The 14,134-nt window shown below is 47.8% G+C and overlaps 1 protein-coding gene across 6 annotated transcripts in view; it reads left to right on the top strand.

Annotated features, from left to right (window-relative positions):
• The window catches only part of COL26A1 (collagen type XXVI alpha 1 chain), a 178,885-nt gene that overhangs the window by 148,217 nt on the left and 16,534 nt on the right, over positions 1-14,134 (top strand). For all 6 annotated transcript variants that reach the window (XM_053557789.1, XM_053557790.1, XM_053557791.1 and 3 more), the window contains exon 4: positions 12,811-12,872. In XM_053557789.1, coding sequence (XP_053413764.1) covers positions 12,811-12,872 — 62 coding nt within the window. The remainder of the gene's footprint in view (positions 1-12,810; positions 12,873-14,134) is intronic.

The following is a 14,134-nucleotide window of genomic DNA, read 5'->3' on the forward strand; positions in this document are numbered from 1 at the left end:
GTGAGCGTCCCCTACTGACAGGCTTATCCTCCCTGTCCTTGCTGTCCCTACCAGATGGCTAGGAGCTCTGGGCATCTCCCAGAGTGAGATAATGGCCTCCAGGACACCATGAGCTTGATTTCCCCTCCCTGCCAGGCAGCCTGGAACAGGAGCTTCGCCCTGATCTACCCTCACTGGGTGGGAAAGGCAGGCAGGGTCCCACTTGGAGACCTACAGCTGTCCAGTTCAGGTCCCTGAGAGGACACACGGGCACCTTTGCAGCCCCGTGTGGCAGGGGGTATATGCCTCACCCCATTTTTTTAGAATTCAAGAATGAGACATGGCCCCTGCCCTCAAAAAGTTCATAGGGAAGATGGTGCTATGGTTTGAATGTTTGTCTCTGCCCAAACTCATGTTGAAATTTAATTGTCATTGTAACAGTATTAAGGGGTGGTTAGGCCATGAGGGCTCTGCCCTCCTGAACAGACTGATGTGGAAGTAGGCTCACTAGCTCAACAGTGGGTTTTTTATAAAAGGACAGTTGAGTCCCTCTTGTCTCTCTTTTGCCCTCTCACCTTCCGTGGGATGACACAGCATCAAGGCCCTCAGCAGATACCTAGCCCTTGATTTTGGACTTCCCAACCTCTAAAACAGGGAGGAAATAAATTTCTGTTTTTAATAAATTACTCAGTCTAAGGTGTTTCATTATAGCAGCACAAAAAGGACTAAAACAGAGGGATATACAAAAGGTTATCCCATCTAGCATGCTAAGTTCTATGAGCAAGGAGTGCACAGGGCACGTGTGATTGGTGGGAAGGTGGGTACCTGAGTGCCCCTGGAGTGCTCAAGGAAGGCTTCCTGGAGGAGGTGGTGCTTACACAGGAGTTAGCTGACCAGTGGGCTGGGTTGGGCGCCATTTCTAGAAACCTAAGGCCTAGAAAAGCAAGAGGTGCTCAGAGCACGGAATGCAGCCAACAGCAGAATGATGGAAGCATTGGAGGGTGACATAGTCAAATTGGCGTTTTAGGACAATTAGGAAAACAGCTCATGTGTTTATCACAAAATGACCAGCGCTTACATCAAGAAAAAACCTTTTCATGACCTGCTTTTTTCTATCATGACTCTCCCCAAGAGTAACTGCTAATCTGAATTCTAACACCTTAGATTCTTCTGCTTATTTTTGAACTTTAGATAAATGAAATTGAATGGTAAATACTTTTTTGCATCTGCTATCTTTCACCTGACATTATGTGGCTGGGATTTGTCCACACTGTTGCATGAGGTTTGTCTACTCTTGTTACAGTATAGTATTTCATTTTGTCACTAGACAATTCATTGACTATTGATAGAAACTTGGGTTATTTCTAATTTGGGGTTTTATGAGCAATGCTGCTATGAACATTCTTGTACATGACTTTTGGTGAACATATTTATTCATTTTTATTGTATAGAAATCTAAGAGTGAAATTGTTAGGTCGTGGAATAGCATTATATTCAGCTTTATTGGAATCTGCCAAATGGTTTTTAAAGTGATTGTACCATTGACGCTCTCATCAGCAGTGTATGAGAGTTCCAGTTGCTTCACAGCCTCTCTAGTACTTGGTAAAAAGATTAATTGTTAATTTTTCTAACATTAGCCATTCTGGTGGGTATGGGGGAATGTCACATTGTGGTTTAATTTGCATTTCCCTGATATAACTAATGATTTTGGATCCCTCTTCGTAAGACCATTGGCCATCTGGATGTCCAGTTTTGTAGATGTATGTATTCTAGGACTCCTTCTGTATCCAGTGATACTTTTTCATTCTCTTAATGGTATTTTTTGATGAAAAGAAATTCTTAATTTTCATGTGGGCCACTTTATTAAAAATTTTTTTCATGGTAGAGCTTTTTGTGTACTGTCTAAGAATTCAATTCTGATGTTATACAAGTAGTATTCTATGTTTTCTTCAAAATGCTATATTGTTTTACCTCTTAGATTTAGATCTGCCATCTGATTCAAATTGAATTCATGTGGTGTGGATTAGGGGTCAAATTCTGTTATTTTTCTGTTTCATTTGGCTATCCAATTGACCTAGCATCATTTATTGAAAAATCTTTCCTATATGTCTTCTTTCATTGTTTATCTTCAAGATGGTCTTGACTAGTTTTGGAGCTTTGTATTTTCAAATACATTTTGGAATCAACCTGCCAATTTCCACCAAAAAAAAAAAAAAAATCCTTCAAGCATTTTGAATCGGATTTTATCAAATCTGTAGATCAACTGGGGAGAATTATTATGTTTAATAACATTGAATCTTTGAATCCATGAACATAGTATATCTTTCCATTTATTTAGTTCTTTAGTTTCTCTCAGTGATGTTTCATAGTTTTCTGTAGATTTAGTCCTAAGTAATTTAGTTCTAAGTAATTTCATACTGTATGATGCTTTTGTAAATGGTATCAATTTAAAATTATTTTTTATATTTACATGTTGTATGTAGGGATATGGTTGATTTTTAAAAACTGTCTATGTTCCAGCAGTATTGCTAAATTAACTTAATAATTCCTCCTTAGATTTTGTTGGGTAAAAGATGCTTTGGGGGGTGTTACAGCCATGGTGCAAGACCCATCACTCTTGATATCAGGGTTGGACGTGGAGGTAGAAAGGGAGGAAGAAAGACTCAGCCAGCCAGGTTATTAGATCCCAGAGAGCCACTGTGGGATATAGAAATCACAGGCAGACTTTGCTCATGCCCAGCCATAGTCCAGGCACGTGTTTCACATCACATTGAGAGCTGTTGCATCTAGCCCAGCCCACCATGACCTTGGGAGAAGGGAAGATCTGGGCTCTGATTCTGTCCTTTAATCAACAATCTGTGTGACCTTGAGCAGGTTCCCAAACTTCTCTGGTTTTTGTCTTCTCACTAGCAAAGGAAGGTCAGCATACCAGGGTACATTTGTCTCTCACCCAGTAGGTGCCTGATTAAGTCAAGTCCATTCTCCAGCATTGCTCTTTTTACCTGTGTGGTGCGTCTGAATATCACCAGAAAGTTCCACAGTCCTGGGGCTGATGATGTAGGTGCCTGGGGGTGGAGTGGCTGGCTATCATGTTTTAAGCTTTGATGCAGTTGGTCCTTTAGGGATTTGTGTTTCCACAGTGAGGACATCCATGTGAGGCTGCCCCTCTCCAAGAAAGAACTTGAGTTCTCCTTCAAAAAATTCTTAGCCTAAAAAATGTTGTCTTTTCTGTAATCCCTGCCATAGCAAAAGATGGAATTTAATTATTCTGTCCAGTCCTTGAACCCTCCAGTAGGGCCTGGTGAGCAGCCTGGTGGCTGTTCCTGACTAGCAGGCTCCAAGCCCCCTCCTCCCTGGGGGAAGTATCACTGCTCTGGCATGTGGCAGGGCTCCCACCTTCAGCCTGGCCTTGTCCTCTCTTTAGTTTTGTGACTTAAAGAAATTCAGTCTCTGTAATTAGCTGGGACAAGAAGTGCTCCAGAAATTAACCAGAGATGCTGGGTACTGTAGCTCCAGCTACAGTGTAATTCCAGCACTTAGGAGGCTGAGGCAGGTGGATTGCCTGAGCTCATGAGTTTGAGACCAGCCTGAGCAAGCACAAGACCCTGTCTCTAAAAAATAGCTGGGCATTGTGGCACCTGTAGTCCCAACTACTTGGGAGGCTAAGGCAACAGTATTGCTTGAACCCAAGAGTCTGAGGTTGCTGTGAGCTATAACTCCATGGCACTCTACCTAGGGTGACCAAGTGAGACTCTGTCTCAAAAAAAAAAAGAAAGAAAGAAAGAAAAGAAATTGACCAGATAGGTGGCTTCCCAGGTACAGGCCTCTCTGCTCTGCTCTCCATGGAGCTGGGCTTGAGCACCAGAGGGACACCTTGAAGCTTCAAGCTAAACCCTAACACCCGGACTAAAGATAGTTGTAATCATCATGGCCTGCTTGCCCTAGGGACCTAGGACCCCCAGCAGACTGAGTCTAGCCTACAGCTGGCTGCCCTCCCCCACTTCTGACACATGTGGCCAGTGAGTTCCCACCTGTTACAGGAACTTAAACCTGGGAACTCAGTGAGGTATGTTTGGGCAGGGAGGCAGCATGAGGCCAGAAGAGTCGCCTAAAAGTCGGGGGTGGTGGACAAGCCAGCATCCCTCCCAGCTCAACCTCCACTTACTGCATGTCGTTGGGCTCAGGCTCATGGCCATCATCCATTTCCTTTTCTCTGAGTGGGAGCAACAGTAGAGTCCATTGATATCTGATGCAAGGATTTTAAGAGTCATACATGCAAAAGCCCCAGTCCCAATACAAAGTGGATCAGATGTGTGGTGAGCACCAGCCTGTGTCATGTAAAGCCTTAAATAGTTCAGCTATTAAGGTCAACAAGAATGTGCTTCCAGGTCAGTTTCTGGCCGGGAGACTCTCAGCAAATTTGCCTAATTTTGCTAAGCCTCACTTTTGCCATCTGTAAAGTGGAGATAGCAATCTAGTGCCTGCCTCAAGGTTTCTGAGACTTCAAATGCTCAACAAGTGTTTATTATTGGTTGTTGTCATTGTCATCATTGTCATCAGGGCTCAGCTTAGGTACCACCTCCTTGGGAAACCCTCCTGTTCTCGTATAGCTGGGTTCAGTCCCACCCAAGGGCCTCCTTAGCACACAGGTGGGCACCTGCATGTCCAGAGACCCTTGCAGGGGAAGCCTCTTATCACTGGATCCCTGGTATAGAGAAGACGTTGGTGTGTTTGTAGAAGGAACAAGAAACTAAGGAAGCTGCCAGATAAAATACTGTGCTTTCATTTGCTAAATCTGGCAACACTGTCTTTAAGACAGTTGGAGCTCTGAAGACCCAGGGGACATTCCCTTGGTTGGTGGGTCCATTTAGGACCTATTTGTGGGTTGGACCTTGTACCAGTCAGGGTTCTCCAGAGAAACAGAATCAACAGGATATGTGTGTATATGCATGTGTGTAAAGAAATTTATGTCAAGGAATTGGCTCATGCAATTGTGGAAACTGACAAGTTCAAAATCTGTGGTGCAGCCTGGCAGGTTAGAAACTCAAGGAGAATTTCTGTGTTGCAGTCTTGGGGAGGCATTCCTTCTTCTCCATGAAACTCAGTTATCCTGCTTAAGGCCTTCATTGGATTGGATGAGGCCCACTCACATTATAGAGGGCAATCTCTTTGCTTATAGTCAATCAATTGTGGGATGTTAACCACATCTACAAACTATTTTCATAGCAACAGGTAGGCCTGTGCTTGACTCAGTAATTGACTAGCAGGGTCACCAAGTTGATCCATAAAACAATCCATCACAGGCTTCCAGATGCCCTTCATCCATGAGTCTCAAGGTTACTAATCCTAATGGGTTATCGGATTGGTGGGGCCAATCCCTCCTTACCCCAGACCCGGTAAGTGACTGCCTCCACACACACTTGTATGTGTCAATCTCCTTTGAGGCCCATCATAATTCTTGGGGCAGGCTAGGGAAAGATTATTATGCCCACTTTCCTGATAAGGAAACGTGAGGCTCCAGTGTTCAGTGGTCTTTGCAAAGGCGATGAGGTGGTGGTGGAGCCAGATCTTCAGATTCTTTCTTCACCTTCATGTGCAAATATAACCTTACAATGTGAGAAACCCCAGAGTTGCAAATGTACCTGGGATTTGTTTTAATCAGTTATGGGAAGACATGCAGACAGGGAGGAGAGTGTCCTAAGAAAGACATTTTTAATCACAGATCCCAAGATGCTTTTACTCTCTTAGACTTTTGGTTTTCCTGGAAGTTAATAATTCATGCTTTATGTTTATTTTTCTATGCAATGTCATAGATATGTATCACTTGACATATTACTTATTTATCCAGATTTTCCAAGAGAAGTTTAATTCCCCTTCATTACATTTACATACATCAGATGCTGTCTAGTTTCTAAGGCCTCCTGTCTTATGGTCTAATGAGGTCTGATTGCACTCCAGACCTGCTGAACAGCTGTCATCATGTAAAGCCTTAAGAGCAAGACCCTGTCTCTTGAACAAACAAACATGTGCAGAGAGCCCCTAACATGAAAGGCAAACACCAAAATTACCCAAGAGGAAAAAACTGTATTCAGAAAACAGAGACAATGAGCGTATATAAAAAAATCTTTATTCTCCTTCTCAGGATATTTCTTGGTCTCTCTTCCATGTTGGACTTTCTGTTTTTGCATATCCATGTGACTTCCTCTCCCTCGTTTACTTCTTTGTTTTGGTGGAGTATATCCTTTGACATTTTTCTAAGAAGGGATATGTGCAGTGTAAATGTTTTGAAGTCATGCATGTCCAAAAATGCTTCATTCCACTCTCAAACTTTAAGGAATATTTAAGCCAGGTACTAAAATCTTAGGCCTGTAGGGTTTTCTCCTCGTCTCTGTGATTCTGAAATTTTATGATGATGTGCTTTTTTGTGTGAGGCATTTTTTTCATTTGGCCCTTTCTATGTTCTTTCAATTTTAAAATCCATATCCTTCAGTTTTAGGTGACCTTTGGGATCATTTCTTTGATGCTTTTCTTTTGTCCATTTTTTCTAGTTTCTTTCTCCGGACCCTCCAGTTAGTCAGATGTTAGACCTCTTGGATTCATCCTCTAATTTTCTTATTTTTTTCTCTCTAATTTTACAACTCCCGTTTGTTTTTTTTTTAACTTTGTAGAAAATTTTCTCATGTTTCAATCTTTTTACTGACTATTGTATGTCAGCTATTTTTTTTTTCCATATCTAAAAATGCAGTTTTTGGTTTTTGGCTTTCATTTTTGGGGGGTTTTTTTCTTTTCTTTCTTTTCTCTCTCTCCCTCCCCATCTCTCTATCTCTCTCTTTCTTTCTTTTCATGAAGACAGGGTCTTGCTCTGTTGCCCTGCCTAGAGTGCCATGTTATCTTTATAGCTCACTATGACCTCAAACTCCTGAACTGGACCAATCCTCCTGCCTCATCCTCTCAAATAGCTGAGAACTACACTAAAGAGCATATTACCACACCTGGCTAATTTTTCTTTTTTGTAGAGATGGGGTGTCACTTTATTTCCTAGGCTGGTCTCGAAATCCTGCCCTTAAGCCATCTTCCTATCTCAGCCTCACAAAGTGCTGGGATTACAGGTGTGAGCTACTGCATTTTTGATTTGAAGTTTCTCTTTGATAGCCTTTTAGGGATCCAGTATCTTTGCATACCAATAGAATTATCATGGGTTTTTTAGTTTATTTAAAAATTTTTTTATATACACTCATTGTCTCTGTTTTCTGAGTACACTTTCTTCCTCTTTGGTAATTTTGGTGTTTGCCTTTCATGTTAGGGGCTCTCTGCACATGTTTGTTTAAGAGACAGGGTCTTGCTCTGTCACCCACACTGGAGTGCAGTGGCTCAATCATAGCTCACTGCAGCCTTAAACTCCTGTATTCAAATGATCCTCCTGCCTCAGCCTCCTGAGTCACTGACACTACAAGCATCTGCCACACTCAAGCCTAGCTTCTACAAAATTTTTTTGTAGAGTTAGAGTCTTGCTGTGTTGCCCAGGATGGTCTTGAACTCCTGGCCTCAAGTGATTCTCCCACTGTGGCCTCCCAAAGTGCTGGGATTACGGGTGTGAGCCACTGTGACCAGCTGTCTGTTCATATTTAATCATGACTCAGAGGTGAACTCTATAGGCGTGGCAGGCTCACATTCTCATGGGCTTCTCTGCAGGAGTGTCTGCTGGTCCCAAAGTCACTGCATCACTGGGTCTTCTCTCTTAGGCTCCTCAGTTTCCCACGAGAGGGATCTTAAGGTTTCTGAGGGTGTGGCATAGCCCTTGTTACCAGCTTCCTAGGAGCCAGGTGGGGCAAGAGTGCAGGAATGTCACTGCACAGTGTTTACAGTCTGACTTTATTCTTAGTTTAGGACGTGATCAAAACATTTAGAGAATTTCCTGCCCTTGCCCCGCTCCTCCATGGCAGCCCAGCCCTCACCTCTCACTGGAATTTTGATAATAGGGGTCCAGTCACTGTCCTTGGGGACAGACACAGCAGGATGTGCTACCCTCTTGTTTGCCATTAATGTCTTTCTGAGTGGGCCAGACTGCATTTCTTTCTTTCTTTCTTTTTTTTGTAGAGACAGAGTCTCACTGTACCACCCTCGCCCTCAGGTAGAGTGCCATGACGGCTCACAGCAAGCTCTAACTCTTGGGCTTACGCGATTCTCTTGCCTCAGCCTCCCGAGCAGCTGGGACTACAGGCGCCCGCCACAATGCCTGGCTATTTTACTTTTTGTTGCAGTTTGGCCGGGGCCGGGTTTGAACCTGCCACCCTCGGCATATGGGGCCGGCGCCCTACTCACTGAGCCACAGGCGCCGCCCCAGACTGCATTTTTATGATTGAGAATGAACTGTGAGACAAAGGAGACAGGGAATAGTGCTATGCTAAGGTAGGAACTGTTATGTGCAAAGCTTAGAGATCAGGGAGAGCACCAGAGTATGACTTAGCTGGAGGAGGCGGGGCCCAGTAGGAGGGGTGGGGCCTGTCAGAAGCGGTGTGGCCTGGGCGGAGAGGGCATGGCCTGGCTGAGGTACTTGGCCTGGCTTGGGGTGCGATGGTGAGAAATCAGGGTGGGCAGGGACAGTAAGCCTAGCCATGACAAGGATTTTTTCCTGAGGACAACAGGAGCTGTTCAGTGTTTGTAGCAGAGGGTGAGGTGACCAAATCTGGCCAGTGGAGGATGGTCTTAGTGACCTCTGGAGGCCCAGTGAAAGAATGTGTGACAGGCCTCTTGGGTAGTGTGGGGCTGTCCATGTGTACAGTAGGACTGAAAGGTGCCTCATGTATTTGTGTTGGGCCCAGCCTGGCTCTTTGCTGCCTTCTGTCCCCTGTCACACTGGGGAAACTGAGGCCACTCTGAATTCCTTGTTCCTATGGTTCCGTATGAGCACTCAAGACCAACCTAACCCGTCTGTCTCCAACTCTGGGTCCCACAGAAGCTGACCTCCTTGGAACTTTCTTCTCCTAACAGGGTGTAGGAGTCTTGGCTGAGTTCCAAGTTCGCCAGGTAGATTTAAAGGTTCTTTCCTAGCTGGGCCTGGGAGGTTGGGGCGACCTGCTGTGATACCCACCCTGCACATGCCCCTGCCTATGAACCATCTCTGAGACTTCTCACAGAGGGGGCTGGGCCCCTGGCTCTCACTGGAGTCCCGTGGCCAAAGCCCCACAGTAGACTCATGCTGTCTGTTTAGACCTCCCTGCAGTAGCCAACTCCTGCCCTATTGGCAAAGCCCCTCTCAGGGCCCAGGCCTTGGGAATCAAGCCTCATGCAGGAGATGGGTCCTGAAACCTGGAAGCAGAGCCATCACCAGCAGCATTGCTGGCCACAGCCAAATGGCAGGTAGACTTAGAAACTGCTGTCCTGTAGGGGGTGGATGGAGCCTGGGAGCAAGAGGCTGAGGATAAGGGCACAGGTTGCAGGAGCAAAGAATTCTGGAGCCTGAGACCCTTGGAGCTGATCCAGTTAAACCCCTTTTACAGATAGGAAAACAGATGCTGAGAGAGAGCGGGCCTCTTAAGCATGCAGTGAGCTAGCAGCAGACTAGACCCAGGTCTCTATAGTTCTCTTTCCAGTGAACACACCAAGCATCAGTCATCTCTCTCTCTCTTTCTTGCGAGTGCACACACACACACACACACACACATGCACAGGGCTGCCTGGTACTTTGACACTTCCGACATACACATATTGGCAAAGCTCCTCCCCACCCCACCCCCACTGGCTTCTGTGGGTGTGCTCCAGACCCCAGGAAACATACCAGGGGCCCAGGTGCTTGAGGGCCTGCGTGCTGTGCACACCTGGGACTCACAATCCCAGAGGGTCATAGCCCATGTCTCAGAGCCGGATGGGCAGGGCCTCGTCTGGTCACAGAGCCAGAAGGGAGCAGGGTCCATTCCACCAGCACCATTTCCACCACTCCAATGCATAATGAGAGAAAGTTAAACAAACACGCTTTAATTGCCTGTCAATGACAGATGCCAGGAGAGCCACAAACCTGCCCTGAGCTGGAGTGCCTGCCCCAGCTGCTGGTGCAGAAAGTCCGTTCTGGCTGGGGAGCTGGGCCCCCCTTCCTGTGCCCACTGACAGCCAAGCCACTCCTCACCTGCCAAGCAGGATGCCTGGTGCCAGAGCAAACTGGGCCTAGGCCCAGCACACTTTCCAGAAATAGGTCCCTACAAGAGTTTTCCTCCCTCGCTGACCTTCCCCCCTGCAGGGGATCCTATTTGTTGCCTCAGGTCTTGGAAATGCTTTTTCAGGGCCCCTAAAGCCTCAAGAATGTTTGCCCAGTGCCTTGGGCAGGCAGTTGGGAGGAGGGGAGGCCTTTCATTTATAACTCCCTGAGGTCCACCTCCTCCTGTTCCTGCTGTGGGGGCCCAGGGTGGGGCAATGCCTCCCTGTGTGGGCAGGGCAGCAAGCCTGGAGCTGAATAGTGACCTGAAAGTCATGGTGGCTCATGGGCCTCTCTGCTTCCAAGGAGACAGTCCCGAGAGCAGTGTTCCAGCCCTGCAGCTTTGTCCCACCCTCCCCCAGTATTGCAGTGTCAGCACAGCCTCACCCAGGGCTCATGAGGACCCATTGCCCCCTCAGAGGATGAGGGGGTAAGGGAGTAGGTAAGTGGATGGGGTTGCATAGGTGAGTAGGGTGAGTGCCTAGGTTGGGGGTAGGATGAGTGGGTGGACAAATGGAATCCTGTTCATTTTGATCTCTGCCTTTCCCATTAAGGGCTTCGTTGAGCAGCCCAGGAATCCCTGACTGCATGTAAGAGAAAGGCACCAAAAGCCCCCGAGGTCTCTGTCCATGTGATGGGGCCTTGCTGAGTGGGGGCTTCATGGAGGCTGGTATTCTGGGGACCCAGCCATTTCACTGGGGCCTCCCCAGATGTCAGTCCTGGTGAGCCTTTTTTCTTTGGTGGATCTAAGTCTCAGAGAGGACCCCCTCCTCTCCCCTACCTGGGCTTCCCCAGCCCTGGCCTGAGTTTTGCCTGGCTGCCTGCCACCTTGCAAAACATTACATGCATCACTCCTCTGCCGAGAGGTCCCTTCTGTCTTTCTCTCTACTTTGTGGATTTTATACCTTTTTATTTCTTTATTACTCCTTTCCTGGCAGAAACTAGAGGGGAAAATATGTGTTCAGTCCCCCATGTTTAACCAGGAAATCGCCCACCTCCCTCTGTTACTTGCCTTTTATAAAGTCCTGTCTCATCCCAGGGTCAGAAAACTGTATACATTCTTCTAGTTGTTTTACTGTTCAGATGTTTATGCCTCAGTCTTTAATCTGCTTTAGGCATCATGGTTACTGACAAGGTTTTACAGAGGGGGAAGAGTTCTGTTCCTAAAAAATGCTTATAAACCACTGACTTGGCCCTGCCAAAGGGAGAAGGGAGGGAGAGACTGAGGGGGCCTCTGCTGGCCCACAGGATGCCTTTCTGTAAACCTGGTTGGGCCCTGAGGCTGGGCACACCCTGGGAGGGCAAAGCCTGAGCCACTTATTCCCGTGGTCCTAAGGCTCCTCTTGGTCCTCCAGCCCTAGGTCACTTGTGGAGGAACCAATATTTTAGGACAGGGAAATTTGCAAGGTAACTTGCGTCCAGCAACTGAGATGGGGAAAATCTCCAAGGACAGAGGAGACAGAGGAAGTTGGCAATGTGGTGGGGGGGGGGCCCAGACCATGCTGGTGATCTGAGCATGTGGGCCTCAGGCAGGAGACTCTAAGCAGTCAGCCCCAGCCAAGTGGGGGCCATTGAGTTACCCAGGTACCTCTTATGTGTCTGCGGTCAGTTTAACCAGGATGGGGTTCCTGAAGGGTCAGGCTTTGAACTGAGCTGAAGAAAGAAAGGAATTGAGGTTTCCCTTGACTTTTAAGGCAATAAAAGCTCTTTAGAACAGCAGTGAACCATGTATTTCCTCATTAAAGAGCTCCAGGTCTCAGCCTGGTGGGAGACAGACATAAACAGATAATTATAGCCTAGGGAGATGTGTGTTTTTGGTGGGGGGGTCACCATTAGGGAACTCCTTACTCCCACCCACTGTATGCTCCCCTGCCAGAGTGAACTTCTAAAAATGCAAATCTGACTTTGATTTTCATCAGCCTAAAATCTTCCAGCAGCTGTCCATGGGGCCTCCAGACACTGCCTCACACTGCTCCCCCCAGACCCCTTGATTCACCTCTGCAGGCTTGAAGGGCCCCAGGTGCACTGAGTCAGCCACACTGCCCTGTTCTCACTCCCCTCCAGGCCTCCATGTTTGTTCTTCTCTCTACTGAATGTGGCGGAGCACTGCATGCCACTGTCCCCAGGACGTCCTCCCTGACTGCACCCTCTGGGATTGGCTGGCAGTATTCTGTCCTTACAGCCTGGCTAGTGCTTCCCAGCCTATTTCGATTTGCCAGTTTCCTTCCCCAGACTATGGTTCTCAAAGTCAGAGAGTGCTTCTCATTTAATATTATTTCACCAATTATCAGATAGTTTTTGAGTCCCTGATTTGTGCTAAGCACTGAGATTCATAAGTGAACAAAATAGACAAAAGACCCCTGCCTGAATGGCACTCATAGGCTAAGGATGTCCCCAGTGCTGGCTTAGTGTCACATCATGGAATAGATACTTTGCTGAATAAACAGATAGGACTGTGTGCTGTGGGTGCTCAAAAACGAGGCTCAGAGGTCTGGCCAGCTGCATGGAGGGACCCCGAGGATAAGGCCTAGCAGGATGAATAGATTTCCAGGTAAAATGGTTGGAGATTTCCTTGCTTGCCTGGGCTGCTATCTCCCCAGGGTCTACATTCTGCCCTCATGTTGGTTGCTCTTGTCTTTCAGAATGCATGAACTGTACCCGGCTCAGCGACATGAGTGAGCGGCTGACCACGCTGGAGGCCAAGGTCAGCTGGGCTGAGGAACCTGGGTCTGGGGGGGCCCAGAGTTGGGGGGACATCAGGCACTTGCTGGGTGTGGCTAGGGAACTTCAGCCCAGGTTGCCCAGCAGCCCTGAGCAGCCTGTCCTAAGTATTGGGTGCTGCTAAGGCTTTGGTGGCTCTGGGTGGCTTTCTCAGGCTATGCCAACCTCCTGAGGTAGGGAAAGTGGGACAGCAAGAAATCTGAAGGTCTCAGATGGCAGGCTGGGCATGGGAAGGACAGACTGGTACTGAGTTTCTGGAGCCTTGGGGGCTGGGAAGCTGGACACCCAAAAGTCAGTAGAAAGAGGAAGGAGTCTATCCTTCCAGGGCTGCTGTCCCCAGCTCTGGCACTGAGGGCCCTATGGGAAAAGACTCAGTGGAGGAGCTCTCCAGAAGTGGCCAGCTTGCAGCAGAATGATCAGGTCCAAGGTGGAGTCACTGCAGAGGCAAAAGGACTCCACAAAAGACAAGTAATTTATCTAGGAGGGGGTGGCCCCAGGCAGCCATGGGTAAGGAGACAGGAAGGGAAGGATGTGCACAGTACAGGTGTGTGAATGGGCAGGTTACCTGGGGCCTGATCCTATGGGAGATGGTTTTACACACACTTCAGGGCCAGCCCACTGCAACAATGAAGATAGGCAGTCTCTTCTGCTCCGCACTGGGCAAGGCTTCCCCTGGAACATTCCCTGTCACTCTGGCTTGCCCCTCGGCCCAGTGAGTGTGCTTCTGTGGACAGAGAAAGGCCTTGGCCGAGTTGCAGGTGTCTGTAGGCAGAAGCTAAAGCCGTATGGGGCCGAAGGGTACTTGAGGGTCATCATGAGCATCTATCCCAGATGGGGACAAGCCCATTCTCTTCCACACCTACAGGCAGCTCTGGGTGATGGCCTGGGGGAAGACAGACATGGGGGGACAAGGCTGCCAAGGCTGCCTCCAAATCTCTGTAAGCCTCCTGGGACAGCGGGATCTGCCAGTTGCCTGGTCCTCTAGGGAAGAGCCAGTACCAGAAGGCTGCATTCAACTGAGTCCAACATGGGTGGCCAGGGGCCTCCAGCAACCTAGAAACCCCTGGCACAGGCCAGGGGTGGGAAAGGATTGGCTTCCGTCCTTGGGGTCAGTAGCTCTGGGGGGCGGGTAGGGGTGGAAGGTTCTGGGGAACAAATGCTGCTACCTGGGCTAAACCAGGGCCACTACAGCCCTAGCTGGGTGTCGGGGAAGATCCTGGGGATGAACTTCTGGAACCTGAGACA

The sequence above is a fragment of the Nycticebus coucang genome, chromosome 12 (genome assembly GCF_027406575.1).
Source record: "Nycticebus coucang isolate mNycCou1 chromosome 12, mNycCou1.pri, whole genome shotgun sequence".
Taxonomy (NCBI): Eukaryota; Metazoa; Chordata; class Mammalia; order Primates; family Lorisidae; genus Nycticebus; species Nycticebus coucang.